Source organism: Gnatocerus cornutus, chromosome 2, assembly GCF_029298725.1.
Source record: "Gnatocerus cornutus isolate USDA-ARS CGAHR chromosome 2, icGnaCorn1.1, whole genome shotgun sequence".
In the NCBI taxonomy this organism is placed as follows: domain Eukaryota; kingdom Metazoa; phylum Arthropoda; class Insecta; order Coleoptera; family Tenebrionidae; genus Gnatocerus; species Gnatocerus cornutus.
Window position 1 is genome coordinate 5,346,265 of NC_142234.1, and position 17,600 is coordinate 5,363,864.

General features: G+C 32.2%; 2 protein-coding genes across 2 annotated transcripts; one reads left to right on the forward strand and one right to left on the reverse strand.

The window, feature by feature from the left end:
- Positions 1-70: 70 nt before the first annotated feature.
- Positions 71-17,554, forward strand: Ir8a (Ionotropic receptor 8a). The gene is made up of 13 exons (XM_088050698.1): positions 71-414; positions 9,541-9,660; positions 9,706-9,909; positions 9,957-10,123; positions 12,729-13,256; positions 13,307-13,498; positions 13,548-13,647; positions 13,693-13,870; positions 13,916-14,099; positions 14,150-14,271; positions 14,319-14,636; positions 14,683-14,804; positions 14,858-17,554. The coding sequence occupies exons 1-13, from the start codon at positions 333-335 to the stop codon at positions 15,166-15,168; spliced, it is 2,628 nt and encodes an 875-aa protein (XP_087906824.1). The 5' UTR covers positions 71-332; the 3' UTR covers positions 15,169-17,554.
- On the reverse strand, positions 2,543-9,397 carry LOC148178258 (uncharacterized). Its single transcript, XM_088050700.1, has 2 exons — positions 9,021-9,397; positions 2,543-4,388 (listed from the first exon to the last, which is right to left on the reverse strand). Exon 2 carries the CDS (start codon positions 4,381-4,383, stop codon positions 2,602-2,604), a length of 1,782 nt encoding a protein of 593 aa, XP_087906826.1. The 5' UTR covers positions 4,384-4,388; positions 9,021-9,397; the 3' UTR covers positions 2,543-2,601.
- Positions 17,555-17,600: the final 46 nt, after the last annotated feature.

Below are 17,600 nucleotides of genomic sequence, written 5' to 3' on the forward strand. Positions count from 1 at the left end.
ACGTCTGTTGTGAATACATTCACACAAAGCTCGTTCAATTAACATAATTATTTTAGTCAGTAGCCCCATTTACATACTAAAAAAGTAAAACCAGAATTCAATAAATCATTCAAGGAAAATCTATTCAAACCAATTCTTTGTAAATATCGCTTAGCTGTCTTTGGTGAACGACTTTGATTCTAAATTATACGCTTGTAGAAATGAAATTATACGAAGCACGTTCATTTATTATTCACATATTTCGTGATGGCATAAAGCACGATATTTTAACAGTTTAATAGTGAAGCTTACTTGGGTTGGACAGACCACGTTTGTTTTATCGAGATCGAAATATGCAACTTTTGCTTGTGATTTTATTTTTTGGTTTCATTGTGGTCCATGTGCGTTCAGACGACGGCAAAGTCGTCAAGATCAGTAAGTAATTTGCTGTGATGTATGCAATTTTTTTTCACAAATTTTGATAGTTTATTCTAATGAGTTTTTCTCTAAAGTGAAAACATTGACACTATCAAAGATTACAACAGACACTCGTTTTAGATTTTAATAATTTTTTTTGTCTTAAATTTATTTTTTAAAAGATTTGTACAAGAGAAGTGCATTTCTAAAAATGGTCACCTTATCCCAAATCTGAGATCCGTTTTGCTCCTTGCAGGTCGGGATTCAGAGATATTCCTGAAAATTTATTTTTTTAGATTCTACACACAAACATTTGTTATCTTCATTTTTCCTTGAAAACTTGCATGATATTTTCCATGATATTTTTAAAAGACTGATTTATATCTCAAAGAAAACACTGTTTTCATTGATTTTCATAATGCATCATTGCAATGATTGAGATTTTGCCTTCTTGACGCGCTGACAAATGCATTGCTTTTTCTTATCGTTTAGATTTTACTGGACAAAAAACCTTTTAAAAGAAAACTTTTTCAAAAAAATAAGATTACATCAATGCCATTGCTTAAAAAATCCTAATTTTTAGACACATATTGAGTTTGAAAATAACTTTTCCAACGATCGTTGGGTTTTAGGTAAAAAAATATCTAGATTGATATGAAAACGCCTTCAAATTTATTTAAATTATAGAAAACTTGAGCAATAACTTATTAACAGTTGCTGCATAAATTTTATCTATAAGTTTTTATTCTGACCAATAAACAATCAAAAAACTACAATTTTATGGGTATTTAAAATAAAATATTTACAAAATCTTCGAAACAAACAAGCAAAACCTGCAATGTTTCTAAAAAATGCCAAAAAATAATAATTTAACACTGCATTAGAAAGCAGAGATCTCAACTTTTACAATGATGCATCACAGTAAAAAATCGAAGTTACCAATTTAGTTTTTAAAAACCATTTGTTTTTCGACATTTTTATCACTTTTTCTCAAATATCTTTGCTAAAACTCACTCCGGTGACTTCTATAATTTGCTGGAAAGCTTATTGATATGAGATATAATAGTTTCATGATTTTGCAAATTGTTAAGCAAAACTGAAAAAAAAACAATTAGTGAAAAAATTATTTGACAAATATCTGTAAATATCAGAATCCGGAGACAATTTTATTTTGAAAACGGCTTTCCACTGCTCCAGTAATTAACCTTTTTGATGAATTCTAGAATCGATTCCATTTTTGTAAATAAAACATATTTTTATTTCGTTGATTTTATATTCTTTTTTGTAAATATTCCTATAAGATCTTCTAAAACTCTTCTTAAAAATAAACGTAATTTGACTTTGTTTTTGACTTAGATTCAATAGAAAAAATCAACTTTCACAATCAAAATGTTTTAAAATTGCTGATTTTATGATTTTATAATTCAGTATAATTTAGAATTTGAAATGGATAAGTATGTCAAAAATGTAACTTATTGTTGTTACAGCGTCAAAACTCCCAGCATTTTTAATTGCCAGTAAAATATAAGAGTATTTTTACTGCAAGCTTGAAAACATGTCATTCCGTTGTTTGCTTGCGAACTGTCAAATTAAAATTCTCTCCAACAAGTAGATAAAGAAAAGCGTATGTTGGATTGCCTATATTAAGCATTCAGTTAAACAAAATTAAAATATAAACCATTTTTTACTTTGGTATAATCATTAAATAAATATTTTTCATTTTCACTGTAATTTTGATTTGTTTTGTCTTTTGCTTTACAATCTTAAAAATTGACACGAATGATAATGATAATGATTAGTAACGCAAGTTTTATTTTACTTTTACCTGTAGAAGTTGCAAACTAAAATTCTCAATAACAGGGAAATAAATCATACCTATTTGAAAGTGGTAAACTTTACCTTGAACGCACTAATATTTTCCTATTCAGATTTCTTTTAAATAGATAATAAGGTCCTGAATAATGTTTCTAACGAAAACATTTCCCCCATTATTTATGTCTCGTAAACAAAATTAAATTTTGACCTTAAGAAACATAAAAGTAACTTAATTGTTATATTCTCTAAAAAAACCGATAACCTCAAGGAAATATTTAACATAATCAGCACGTTTATCCTTGCATCGACACGAAATAGATGTTTTAAATAATAGAGATAAAATAGTGTATTTATTTACAATTTGTTTAAAAAATACATGTTATGTTTGGTTTACAGCAGTTCTAACTCATCCATCCTGTATCTTCGCCTCCTAGCATACAGTATACACTTGTAAAATACAAAGGAAATCGAAACACTCGTTACAATAACAAGAAAAATAAATCCAACAACTGCACCGAAACTCACACCTCTCACTTCGGGGCTTACCAATCTGCTCGATATTTCTTCGCAATAAATTCCCGCAACGTTTTGTCTATCGTATTGGAAGCCTTCATGAATAGTATAACTTATTCCCTTACTTTTCAGAAACGTAATAATCATCGACAGAGTATCACACGACAGTAAATTCGATTTGAGATTAATCACGCGAAGTGAAGGTAATAGAGAAACTAAACTGATCTGGAAGTGTTGTAATCTGTTTCCTGAGATATCAAGCACTTGCAAATTATGCAACGGTTTGACTAAACCGTAATTTAAATTCTCGAGCGAATTATTAGAAACATTTAAAATCTCCAAGTTGTTCAACCCGAAGAAAGTGTCGAATTCTAAAGAAGGTCCCAACGTGTTCTCGGAAATGTCCAAAATCTGTAAGTTGGACATACCGGTAAACGTTTTCGATGGGATTTTTTTCAAGTTATTGCCTCGGAGGCTCAGTTGTTCTAACTTAGACAGTCCTTTGAAAGAACCAGAGGTCAGTAGAATTCGGTTACCAGACAAGTCTAAAGTGGTTAAAGACTCGAATCCAACGAACACGTTTGATGGTAAACTGTCGATTTTGTTGTCCCCCAAGTGCAGTTTCCGAATTTTGGTCAAATTGTACAAATGTGTGAGACTGTCGGACCCTAAATGGTTCTTCCCCAAGTTAACTTCCTCCAAGTTAAATAGATTTTTCAGTGATATTTTAGACAGCGTGTTGTTTTCAAGGTTGAGAAACCTGAGACTCTGTAAATTTGTGAAAACACCATCCAGAGTTCCCATGAAGTTGTTCTCCAGGTTTAATTTTTCCAAGTCTGTTAACATTCGGAAGGTACTCTTCTTGATGTTGCTAAGTCTGTTGTTAGACAAATCTAAATATTTGAGGCTTGCCGTCCAATCAAAATCCCCCACGCTCCGAATTTCGTTATGACTTAAATTAAGTTCAATTATATTGAAATTGGATTTAGTTCGATGAAAGTTATCCTTGTGGTAGATTTGCTCTTGCCTTCCATTTAGCATGAATCCGGTCTCCTCCTCCAGTTCGAAACAAACAAGGAAATTATCTTCAATTTGTTGGATTTCGTTGTAATCCAAATCGACAAACTTCACCGAAGAAAGCTCACAAAACGGAATATCAAACAGCGTTTTGAAGTGGTTGTTCGGTAGTTTTAACGTCTCCAAGTTTGCAAGTGCCGCAAACGTCCCGTTCTTTATCTTCTGTAGACTACAGTTCTTTAAGTTTATTTCCTTTAAACTTTCCAAACCGGTGAGCACTTGTGAGTTCAAATTGAATTTTGTGTTGGTAACACTGAAATGTTCGAGCTTCACAAAATTGGCAAAGACTTCTTCATGCGGATCGAAAGAAAACGTGGAGTTAACGATGGACAGGTACCGAATTTTAGGAACATTGAGGAACAAATCCGGGGTCACTTTCGTCAAATTGGAGTTCTTAATATTGAGCTCAATTTCATTAGAGACTGATACGTTTTTGAGCATCTTCTCGTTTTCGTTCGTTAAGTCTTCACATGTGATGTCGATTCCATACCCGTAGTTATCGTGGTAGTCGAGTTCTTTATCACAGTGAGTTGCTGAGGATGTAGCGAGCAAGGTGAGAAAGATCACAGAGACGATGGCCATTTCATCTTAAACAAAAATTGAAAATTAAAAAACGGTTCAATGGAAAGAGTGTAACGAAGGTAACGTTACTTTTATTTCTAGATTAAGTGATAACTGGCTTACTTATCGTTTAATAGTTTTTAAAAGCATATTATTTATGTAGTTATTAATAATTACCAGTGACGTTAAAATATATAATTGATATTCACATTTCTCCACTCTTTAACAATAAACACTGACTGTGGGCTACAAGAGATCAAGATGTTAGACTGATTTGTCAAGGCGAAAGGTTGCAAAAACTTAGTCGTGGATAATGCTTGGTAAGGCTAAATGTAATTCTAGAATAATTTTATACCGTGTGTTTCAGTTCTAAAAACTAACAAAGTGTTCATTTGGTCCAGGTTTGCAAAATTTTGCGTTTTTGTAAGTTCAGGACTTAAAAACGTGCCTTTAAAATTCAGTGTTTAAAAATTTAAAACTGAGACGTGTATTTTAAATTTTACTTTTTGTAAGTTTTGACGTTTTATTAAATTATGCTTCTGTAACTAGAGGTCTTGTCAGCTAGAATTGAACAAAGTTGCATTTTTGGAACTCCACTTCTCATCACCCTGAACTGAAAATGTCAGCAAACAGACGTGGCACTGTTCCAATTTTCTCAGTGACGATGGTTTTTCATAATCAGAGTAAAAAGTTTTGCAATTTAAAAACTTGGTGCGCCACTGGAAAAGTCCATACGCAACGGAAGGAAAACTGAGTCATACTAAACCTTGCACTTCACGTCGCGTTTTTCTGAGCAAACTTGTACTGATCGGTTGAAAAGTAGAGCTTAAAAGCGCAAAAGTCGACGAAAATGCCCCTTTTTCTGTGTGCAGCTCAAAAATGTCCTTTTCCCCTTGACATTTAATTATAGTTACATAAAGTCGTATACAGGGTGTTTGCTAAGTAAAGCAAGAAACTCTAACAGCAAGGTTATGAATAAGGTGGTAGTAATTTAAATCTCGAAGTTTTTTTTGCTGCAGCAGTTCTACATTTATTTGGCACTCTCGTTTTTGTCAAAACCAAACTATGTACTATGTTTTCAGTCAAATCTTTAATTATTTTTCGAGTCCTGATTGGACAATTCTACAGCCTGATATGTAACTTCTACAAAAAAAAACTAAAAAAAAAATATTTCAGATCTCTCTGTAAACAATCTGATTCCCCAGGTAGTAGTTGGTGTTTTACTTACAGAACACTCTGTACAAATGTTTTCTTAACCTTGAAAATACAAATTTCTAAAATGCGTCTTTCTTGTGCTATAATTTTGGCCTTTGCTAGTGTTAATTAAAAAATCAAAAATTGTATCCTCTTTAAATCTCATTGTGATGGTGCCAAAATTACCATAATTATTATCAATTCACACAACATAAAAGTTACTAAGGTTGGCAAAAACAAAACATCCTAAACGTGACAGTTAAACGTTTCTAATTCTAATGTCAAACGTTTCAAATTTGACTAAAATTTTACTTTGTGGGAGAAAAATGAAAGAAATTGATGATATTTGCATTGAGAGTTATCAATTGAATCCTCAACACTTTCCTTAGCAAACCTAAAATAAAATAAGTGCATTTTACATTAACATTAAACTTCAAAGTACAGTCCCGCAGAGAATTCAATTTATGTAGATCGTTAAGTACATTCTGATTTACTAAAAATCTAAGGTAATTTGATTTTTATGTTTTTTGAACGGATAATACAAATTTTAATACAAGGTGTTTATAAATGTTTCTAGCATCAAGGGTGGCTACGGAATTCCTGTCGTGCACTACTTTGCCGCTTTGTTTTCATAGTGAATAAAACTGTTTTAACAATTATTTAAAATGTAACTTACGTCAACGACGTTTCAGTTGCGGTTTTGTGTTCAAATTTTTGATTTTCAAGTTTCAAACCACAACTAGAACAGTTTTCTTCTCAAAACTTACTTTGCTTTATGATTGAGGTTAACTACAAATGTCAGTTGAAAAATCTAAACTCACATTTATAATGAGCGGCAAATTTCTTTGACATTTCATAGCTACCCTTGATGCTAGAAACATTTATAAACACCTTGTATAAAGGGTCAGAATTTTTACTTCACCTTGAAAATGAAATGTTTTAAAATTCGTCTCTTTAGTGTTATAATTAAAGCATTTGGCAGAGTTGATAAGAAAGTGCAAAATCTCAACGTCTCTAAATTTCAATGTGATAAAGCCAAAATTCCCAAAAATACAAATTGTTATAAACATTTGTCATGTCGAAAATTGAAATTTTACCTTGATAATAAACATTTTTTAAATTAATCCCTCTTGTGCTTTAATTTAGACTTTTGGCAGAGTTAACGTTTTGAGTTCATCGCTTATGAGTGGCTAAACATTAAAAAAATGTGCGCACGCTTTTACTTTATCTTTCAATTTTTTTGAACTTTTGGTCACTCCTAAACTATTTGACCTAGCGATCTGAGATTTGGTCAGTTGATAGAATTTGAGCTGCTCTCTTGATGCAAACTCAAAGTTATTCAAAGTCGTTTTCACCTCGAAAAAAAATATGGAAAATTAACCCAAGAAGAGCCTTTAAAAGCCGATTTTGGTTAATGTCTCGTTTAATTGAGAATCAAACTCAAGGTATTTTTGCTCATTTAACGCAGAACTTCACGCAAAATCCAAAACCGTGGAAATTTTGAATGTTTAACGTTTAATGTACGATTTGATGATTGAACTTTTTATACAGTGTTGTGCTTTAATTTAGACTTTTGGCAAAGTTATCGTTTTGAGTTCATCGCTTATGAGTGGCTTAACATTAAAAAAATTGTGCGCAAGCTTTTACTACGCACCTATCGCTCTCGCCATCGTATAATAACGCACGATCTGTTTGTGTCTAAAAATTTTTGCAATTTCAATTTTTGTGAACTAAAAACGGTTACCAATTTCGCACCATCGGACTAATTTTTTCTCTTTTTTTTGAATGAACTAGGAATTGTGATATTATTTTTCTTGAAGACATTAAATTTCAAAATGTCTTCTTCAAGAAGAAGAAATCTTCAACATTGTTAACGCTAAGAATTTTGGAAAGTTACAGCGGGCTATAGAGAAAAAGCCTTCACTTTGTAAATATTTTTGCGTATACAGGATGTTCATATACTAAGTGCATGGCGTATCAAACTTATGTTTTTGAAAAAAACACATCCATCAACATTTTGTGTATCTCAAACATTTTAATTTAGTACATATTAAAATTTCCAGTAAATTTTGAGTATTCTTGAAGAATAGAGAAATTTAATTAAATGTGAGCAGAAATAACTAAATATCTTTAAAAAATGGCAAAATTAATCACTTTTACATGATTTTAGACTATCATTTATCTTATAAACTGGATAAAGATAAGATTTGTAAACAACATAAGAAAATGTCTAGAATGTCTGTCTAGAAAAATATTTATTTTTAACATTTTCTTAAAAATAAATATTTTGATTCAATGCTTGCTAAAACCCAAATAAAAATATTTTCAAAATCAGCTCATCAAATAGAAGTGGATTTAGTTGAAAAACTACAAACAAACCCTCGGCTTAATTTTATCAGAGAAAAAAGAAACTATGTGTTTGCCTTCTTTTTTAAATAATATAATAATAATTTAATAAATAATAATAATAATAATAAAATCGTGATAAAATTTTGCATTTCGTCTGATTGAATCCAAAACTCATTTTGACCAAAAATGGACTTACAAGAATGCATACAAGTTAACAACATAAGAAGACGAATTAAATCAACTTTCAACGCATAAACAGTCCAAAACTGGGATCGGGTATAAAATATTTCCAAATAAAGAGTTGGAAACTACAAATCCCCCTTTGGTAATGAAGTAATGATAATCAAAAGAAATTTCGTTCCTTTCCAATGATGAAGCGGTGTAAACGTGGTTGTGAAAACAAAAAAAAATACTTAGCTCGTATTTTTCTACAATTTGCTGATAAAAGTTTCTTACATTACACCAAAATTGGTTTTATTTTAATCACTTGACCTTGGAGCAAACGTGACGTCTGTATAACCACTAACGACAATATTTAACAGTTTTGCATTTTATCTAAGTGCATACGTGCAATATACTCATGATATTCAGTGATAAACAAAAAAAATACTTGTGTTTATACCTGTAAAATTTAAATTAAAATAGTGCGTTTGTTTTTCATTAAAATGTAAAGAGAAAAAGTGAAAGTTATATTGTTTAATTTTTCAAAGAAAATTGAGTATTATTTCAGTTTAAAAATTGCAAAAATGATTGCTTAAAACACAAAATGAAATGTGTTGATACATATAATTTATGTAAAATATACAGTTCCGGTATTGATACATTATTATTAATATCTGAATAGTAATAGTAACCATTTCAGTTAATTGTCAATTTTTGCCGAATTTAATACATATTAAAATAATTAGAATTAGAACCACAAAATTAATAAACCAATAGAGAAAGGAAACCATTCAGTGGCTTTTTTAAACCTTTCTTGTTTAAATGATTTTGATTAAAAATTTTACTTTTAATTTATTGACAAATAATAATGCGATTAATTTCACGAAACATTAGAAAACTGTGCTTAACAATAATAATATTAATAATAATAATAACAATAAAAAAATGCTCACCTTAAAAACTGCAAATCGCGCCAGCAAACCAACTGTCGTTGCACATGTCACTCAAAAATGCATTATTCACTTAGCGCTGCTACACGAATATCGAATAATTACCTTATTTTTATCACGCTGTTATGCATTATTACCCGTTGATAAAATGCGATTATGAAACCATCAACAGTCGCGGCCACACTCTTGGAAAGTAACTTGCGACTACCGCATAAGAAATAAACTTCATTCGGTAAAAACTGAGAATGAAACTTTCATTTTGCGATTAAAAATGTTCCACCAATTATTTCTCACCGCATTACACTGCGACTTTTTAATAAAGATCAAAACAACTTAGTTATATCAACAGAAAATATAAATCATGTAAAGACCAAGTTTACGTGTTTCATGCATGTCTGAAACTCTTAAAGCAACAATAACCAAGGCAAGGTTAAAACTGATAAATATGTAAGCGGTTATAAATGGAATTAGTATTGAAATGCTTATCTACACAACAAAACCAAAATCTCCTTTCTGCTTGTAGCGATTTTGAAAGAAACGGGACAGGAACACGTGCTACAACTATTGGAAAAAAGTTTCCAGTCGTCGCAATTGGAGCTGGTTTCAATCGATCTTGCTGGCGACGAAGATGACTACAAAAAAGGTAAAACATATCGATCAATACAAACTAAACAATTTACACTTTCAGTTTGTGAGAGTTTATCAAATGATGCTGCCGTAATCGTCGATTTGACATGGTCTGGAAATGAAGAAGCGGAAAAAGTGGCTGTGGCAACTGGAATTCCGTACGTTAAAATTGATGTATCAATCAGTCCGTTTTTGTTGCTTCTGGATAAATATCTAGACTATCGCAATTCCACGGATGTTAGCTTGATTTTCGAAAATGCCAACCGTAATGTTAAGAAGTGTTATAGAGGGAAATCTAAGTTTTCTTTTTAGAAGTGGACGAAGCGTTGTACTTTTGGATAGACACGACTTTACTGAGGATGGTGATTTCGGAAAACTTGGATAGAACGACGGCTGACAGGCTCAAAGCGATTAAACCAATTCCGAATAATTTTGCCATTCTTGCGACGACGGCGAATATGGAGGAGTTGTTTCAAACGGTATTTTTTGCGTTTGTTCCGTTGCAATGAATTGCTGCTACTCTCAATTCAACTCACTTTCTCTTGATATGGCAAATTTTTATGGTCTTTGAGTCGAAGTAAAGGGCAATGCTAATTACTGTTATTCATAAAAAATGAAAAGCAGATTTGTTTGAAATCAAAGCTTTCAATTTTTACCATTTTTTTAGCTTTGGATGCCATACCATACCAAAGTTGCCCGATTTTCTAGATTTTCTATACGCTTTAGAACTCTTCAAAGAAAATTAAAAAATTGTTTTATAGAATTCAAAGATTGTCAAATATGCTCAAAAACTCTCAAAGCTTTTGAGAGATGCTAAAAAGTTCTTCAGATGCATTGAAATTTTGTGTATTCTTTAAATACTTAACCATCCTAAGAACTTTATACTTCTTTACATTTTAAAGTCATCCCAATCCTTTATCGTTTTTTTTGCGATTTTTTAGCAAAGAATTCAGTCTTATTAAATTCTCTGACAGCCAAAAATTCCAATTCTGCAAAAACAAAATTTACGACTAAAACTATGTCAAACTTCTGCGGTCGATTTCTCAGTTATTTTTGCATTGTTGGGGCTCATTTTACGCATAATTTCACGTAGATTCTTAATTCGAGCTAAAAATCGACGTACGACAACAAATAACTGAACAAGTTTTGAATAGTTAATTTTTAGTTCCAAATTTTTTAATCTTAATATCATCGAAACTGCGGCAGATAGAAATAAAGGTTGGTGCTATCGTTTTTTTTAGCCTTATTTCTTTTAAAATTCGTCCTCAAAAACTTAAAATTTGATAGTCGTTTTTTTGCGAAACAAAATTTCCGGCTTAATCTTTCAATTTTTTTGAATTTTTTGGCTGACACTCGTAAACTATTTGATTTAGCGATCTGAGATTTCTCCATTCGATAGATTTCGAGCTGCTTTTTTGATGCAAACTCAAAGTTATTCAACGTCGTTTTCACCCCAAAAAAAATTATGGAAAATTAACCCAAGAAGAGCCTTTAACAGCAGATTTTGGCCAACGTCCTGTTTCTCTATGGATCAAACTCAATGTATTTGTGCTCATTTAACGCAAAACTTCACGCAAATCCAAAACCGTGCAAATTTTTAATGTATTTTAATGTTGAACATACTTGAGTAAAAAAAGAGGTAATTAATAAAATCGTTTTATACAGTGTTGTCACAAGATCTTTTTTTTCGGTAAAATCGGTAGATTTAAATATTTAACAAACTCGTGTAGAAAAATCAGTTAATTTTTAGTCGATAATTAAGAATTAATGTTTTTTGCCTTTAATTTAGGAATAATAATTATGAAAATTGTTTATTATTGTTTGAAAACTGTTCAAACACCGTCTGGGCTAAATAAGAAAATTCCTGAATATCTAGATCATAGCGACGGTGTTTTACTTTAAATATTGCCAAGTCAGTCAAGCAACTTTGTAAGGAGCGTAAACCTCTTTAGGAGAAGTGCACAGTTTATTTTATCTCAAGTTAAGTACATGTGCTTCCACCCCTAAAATCGACTTTAATTTTAAATACAAAATTTTGAAAATTTGCATACGCTCATAGTTGACAAAGCTCTAGAAGCTGACGCAAAAATTTGTTTTTTATCACGGTTTGGTTGACGTCGCGACGCCTAAGAAGTATAATTTTTAGCGATTTTTGAGTTTTTGCGGAAATATTCGCGAGTTCAATTTTTTTTCAACATAACTGTGATACATATATCTGAGTTTTTATTTTAAATCTAATGAAATTGTGTTTAAAATTTCCGAAAAAAACGCTGTTTTATCAAGTTAGTTTTCAAATTTATGACAACCGCAGTGGCAAACTACGTTTACACCAAAATTTCACAAGTCACTTTATTTTCTTTTATAAAGGTTAATTTTGATTAACACGGGCAAGTTGCACTTTATGGACACCAGAAATGGTTAATTAACATCGATAAAGCGACAATTTCACCAAGTAAGACTTTCGTTACAATCTAAAGCGAACCAAAGGGAAGATGTCATTTGTGACACAAGATGTGACATATGGGTGTAAACGAAGTTCCCAATTTTGACGTAATGAAATTGGAAACTAACTTGATAAAACCGCATTTTTTTCTCAAATTTTGAAGACAATTTGCATTGAATCTAAATTAACAGCCGAGATATTTTTAACACATTTATATTGAAAAAAAAAATTAACTTAAGGGTTGATATCACAAACCTTCACAATTAACTAAAAATTACATTTTTAGGGCGTCGCGACGCCAAAACTATCAGAGATAAAAAACAAATTTTTTTGGGGGTGGACACAAGTGTTGCTGGACCCTGTATAATAAAAAACATTGAATGTGATTTGAATTTGTCTCTAGGAAGTGTGGCGGTAACTAAAAAAATTAATTTTTCCATCGTTGTCACGCGTTTCCAAAAGTTAGTTGTCTGTTAAGAAGTTGATTAGATGTAAGATAAGTAACATCTGTTAAAATCCAATTTTCCTTAGTAATGTCTTCGTATTTCATACTAAAGCAAAGTGTATATTATTTCTTACAAAATTTGAAGAACATTTCTAACTGTAGAACAGTTTTAATTTAAGATTTATTTGTCTCTTAGGCACTCGATGAAAATGTGGTCACTTTACCTGAACGATGGAACCTAGTCTTCTTGGACTTCCAACAAAAACATTTCGATCGCAAACTCTTAAAGAATTTGCCCATCAATCTCTTGTACATCGAAGAAGAAATTTGTTGCCAATTTCTAAAAATCGAACAATGTGAATGTCCGAGCAACTTCAACTTGCAGGAGAATTTTCTTTTAGTAGCAATGGAAATTTTAAGAAAAGTACTCGAATCCATGACTCGAGAAAACATAAAATTTCCTTCCAACTTGAGTTGCGATGGAGCCCAATATGACGAGATTGGTAGAAATAAATTCTACGAGTGTTTACAAGAAGAAGTTGACCAAACGCCGTTGGTGTACAAAAACAATTTTGGTTTATATGTTAACAGTAAAGGGAGTATTGAAGTGGGTGGCGAAAGTGGGACAAAAGTAGCAGAATACGATTACAAGAATGGTGTCAGGGTCTTAGAAGGCCAAACTATTAATGCTATCACTCCGTTCTACAGAATAGGAATAACGCACGTAAGAATCGTCCCTTTAATCCTTCTGACATGGAAGAAAACCTTTTCTAGGCTCTCCCATGGTCGTACAAAGAAACAGATTTCATAGGCAAATCCCACTGGACTGGTTACTGCGTGGACTTCGCCGACGAGTTGGCAAAAATTATGGGCTTTCAATACGAATTCGTGGAACCCAAAAAAGGAACCTTCGGCCGAAAGAGAAAAGGAGTGTGGGATGGCGTGGTCGGAGACTTGGCTACAGGGGTAAAAACAATAAACGCTCCAAACATTGTTTTTCAAAATTCGGTTACAGGAAACCGACTTGGCCATAACGGCGCTTATCATGACTGCAGATCGTGAAGAAGTCATCGACTACGTGGCACCATATTTTGAGCAAACTGGGATAACCATAGGTTGCATTCTTACCCTGCAATAACCTTAATAATAATAAATTTCAGTGATGCGCAAACCAGTTCGAAAAACTTCTCTCTTCAAGTTTATGACGGTGCTAAAACTGGAAGTTTGGCTTAGTATAGTGGGAGCGCTCATAGTAACAGGTTTCATGGTTTGGTTCTTGGACAAATATTCTCCTTACAGTGCTCGAAATAACAAGAAGGCGTATCCTTATCCTTGCAGGTACTCAAACTATCATGTTCGTGTAATTTCAGTGATCTCTTTCAGGGAATTCACACTGAAGGAGAGCTTCTGGTTTGCCCTCACTTCTTTTACTCCCCAAGGTGGAGGAGAAGCCCCTAAAGCACTGTCTGGTCGGACTTTAGTAGCAGCGTATTGGCTCTTTGTAGTCTTGATGTTAGCCACTTTTACCGCAAATTTAGCTGCGTTCTTAACAGTGGAGCGTATGCAGGTTACAATCCTTCTTCCAACAATCAAAAATATAACTCCATGTGATTCTAGACTCCAGTTCAGTCTCTGGAACAGCTCGCCAAACAATCGCGAATTAATTACACCGTGGTGAAAGATTCCGACACTCATAAATATTTCATTAACATGAAGCATGCGGAAGATACTTTATACAGGTTGCTAAATAACGAAATTACAATTTTCTTAATAATTCCATTTCTAGGATGTGGAAAGAGTTAACACTGAATGCGTCGACTGACGATACGCAATATCGAGTTTGGGATTACCCGATTAGAGAACAGTACGGTCACATTCTGTTGGCGATCAATGACTCCAATCCTGTAGCCACCGCCACTGATGGCTTTAGGATTGTGAATGAACATACGGATGCAGATTTTGCGTTTATTCATGATTCTTCAGAAATCAAATATGAGATCAGTCGAGACTGTAATTTAACAGAAGTTGGTGAAGTCTTTGCAGAACGACCGTACGCTGTTGCCGTCCAACAAGGGAGTCATCTTCAGGATGAAATCAGCAAAACGTGAGTTTGTGTTTAAACTGTACGTGTCTGACATCGAGTTTGGCAGAATTTTGAACCTGCAAAAAGACCGGTTTTTTGAGCAACTGCAAGCAAAATACTGGAATCATTCGGCTAAAGGAGCTTGCCCAAGCACAGACGACAATGAAGGAATAACTTTGGAAAGTTTAGGTAATAAGAGATGAAGAAATTCAAGCAAAAAGTAACTACATCATTGTTTTTAGGTGGAGTTTTCATTGCGACGCTCTTCGGACTGGCTCTGGCAATGATAACATTAGTTGGAGAAGTTCTTTATTATAGAAGAAAAGGCAAAATGAAGAGCGGTGCTGGTGAGAAAAAGACAAAAGTTGTTCCAAGTCCGGAAGGATGGAAACCGAAGAATTTGATCCCTCTTACTTTGGTGGACAAAGAAAAGCAGCCGATTACGTTCGGAACTGAGTTCAAACCGGTCAACCGGAACAAGGATTTTTCAGAATTGGGGCAAATTCAACTTTATCCAAGAGCTAGGAACAGAATTACTCAAATTAACAATTAGATGAAAAAGCAAAAGTTTGTCTTGCATTTTCAATGTTGTGCGATTTCTTCTTTGCTGCTCTATTTAGTTCCTTTCATCAGCATTGCAGATTTTTATACCACAATGTAACATTTTTGTTCCAAATTATAAGAGTTTCGTCTGTTTATTGGTTTCAGGTCAGAAAAAGTCGGTGAGCGTCATTACAAAACTGAATTACAATAATTTTTGCATTTTGTATCAATTAAAACTGTAAGCTTCGACCTGCTAGACAGAAACAAAAATTATTCACACCTACGGAAAATAATAAAATACAAATATAGTAATTATGTATCAAGGAAGAGAAGACACTTTTCTGGTCTGAGCGTAATTTTTTCCTTTCGATAGTTTAGCTTTCATTATTAATCAGGAAGCATAACAAACGACTTTATTTTTAAATAATTGTTATAAATTGCGTAAAATCCCAAATAATAATGAACAAACGTCGAAAGTTATGATTCATAACAAGCTAATAATACTTTATAGGCACTATTAATATAAAATCAGTTCATAAGTAATTTAAGAATTTAGCAAAGGCGGATTTAAGGTCCGTTGAGAAAATATTCAACCCAACAAAATTTGACAAAATGATACTAATTAACTTGAAATACTTCATAGTTTCTTTTTTTGTTTAGTTTGGAAGGTGATTTTTTCCGATTCGCTTTTTCGATCAAATTGAAATTTTAATTAGAAACAAAATAATGAAAAAATTACCTGAAGTAATTACGAAAAATGATCAAATGTCCTCCATTAGACGACCCAACTCAGTTTTATCTATAAAGAAAACACTTATTAGAACTTTAGGTTCATCACACTTTTGCGGAAACCACTGATAAAGAATAAAAAGAAATTCTAACTCAAAATAATCCAAATTTGAACAATTTGGCACTGTAAAACCCACATTTCTCTACCACAAATAATATTAAACTGACTGGAACTCCCATAAAGACATTTTTTGCTACTTGTTTATTAGCGTTTTTATTCCCAACTTTTCGATAGCCTGGACTGAACTTGACATTAAACTGGTCTACCCTAATAATAAAATAAGACATCAGTGTCGCGCCACTAATTCATGTTATTTCATGTTATTTTAGTATTAAGGTAGGTCAGTTCAATGTGAAGTTCAGTCTAGGCCATCGAAAAGTAGAGAATAAAAACGCTAATAAACAAGTAGCAAAAAATGTCTTTTATGAAGTTCTAGTCAGTTGATAATTTTTTTTTTGAAAAATCTTTTCTACAGCAGTGTCTGATTTTGCGGTTAAAATCTTTGCACTTTATGCGGGTATATTCTATATTCTCTTTAAATTTTTTGTCGATTTCTCCGTATATTTTCCAGTTTTCCTTTCTAGTTTCTTTGGTTTTTTACAACCTTTATATTCATAAATACATTGATCCTTGTGGTTTATTTTTAATTGATTTATGGTTGATACCTTTTCCAGTAAATCTATGGATTCTCCAAGATTCTAGAACTCGCGATTAACTATTTCTTTTATAATTTTCTTTAGATTGCAATTAGTCTCTAGTTTCTTTTAGATTAATTTTAAATTTTGTCTAATTTTTTTAGGTCTTCTGAATTCTTTTTAGATTAGATACTTTAAATTGTTCTTTATTGTACTGTTTGATTTATTCTATGATTCTTTTGAGCCTGTTTAGAATTTTCATTATAAGTATGTACTTATTCTCTAAATTCTTTTCAAATTCTTTTTGAATTTGCTTTGGTCTTTTAATGCTTTTGCTTAGTTTTGTGAAGTTGAGGTTTTAGTGGGATCCGCCTTTAATCAGCCTTTGGAATTTAGAACAAATTTTTTTCAATTTAAAAAAATCTGTGTATGCACACTAGTTTTTAATTATACAGGGTGATTTTGAAATGCGGAAAAAGTCCATTATAGCTTATTGTAAATGATGGAAATGAAGGTTTCGGTTTTTAAGTTGCTGTCGCAGTTTTAAAAACAAAATAAAAGAAATTTATTCCAATTTCCTACATGCTACGCCAATGATTAAGGTTACTAAAGTTACTATGCATAGGTTTATTATTAACGAACAAAATGCTCTGCGTTGTTGTTAAGGTCCGGATTTTGGAATTTTTACCTTTACCTTATAATTAATAAAAATCACCGAAAACGTCTTCTACGCATTTCCGTAAAACCGTGATTTTTTTCCACTACTATCTCAAAATCACTCTGTATACAGGGTGTATTGTAGAATTCACTTTGCACTATTTTTGGAGCCAGTCAAGGCAGAAAGTTTGTAATATTTTAAGTTGGATTTTTTCCAATCATTGGATCGTTTGGATTTCGTAGTTTTTCGGCAAATTCCTTACTCGAGCCTAATTATTGTTGTTAATGAAACACTTAAAACTATGGAAATACCTGTTATCTGTTATATTATAAAGAATTCAATAAAATTATAAGTAAAAT

What these genes read in the sequence shown, in the direction of transcription:
- Ir8a (XM_088050698.1), top strand. Translation starts at nt 333, where the DNA reads ATGCAACTTTTGCTTGTGATTTTATTTTTTGGTTTCATTGTGGTCCAT. An exon ending in CGGCAAAGTCGTCAAGATCA is followed by an intron (nt 415 to 9,540) that starts GTAAGTAATTTG and finishes TTCTGCTTGTAG; the next exon opens with CGATTTTGAAAGAAACGGGA. An exon ending in GCGTATCCTTATCCTTGCAG is followed by an intron (nt 13,871 to 13,915) that starts GTACTCAAACTA and finishes GATCTCTTTCAG; the next exon opens with GGAATTCACACTGAAGGAGA.
- LOC148178258 (XM_088050700.1), bottom strand. Translation starts at nt 4,383, where the DNA reads ATGGCCATCGTCTCTGTGATCTTTCTCACCTTGCTCGCTACATCCTCA.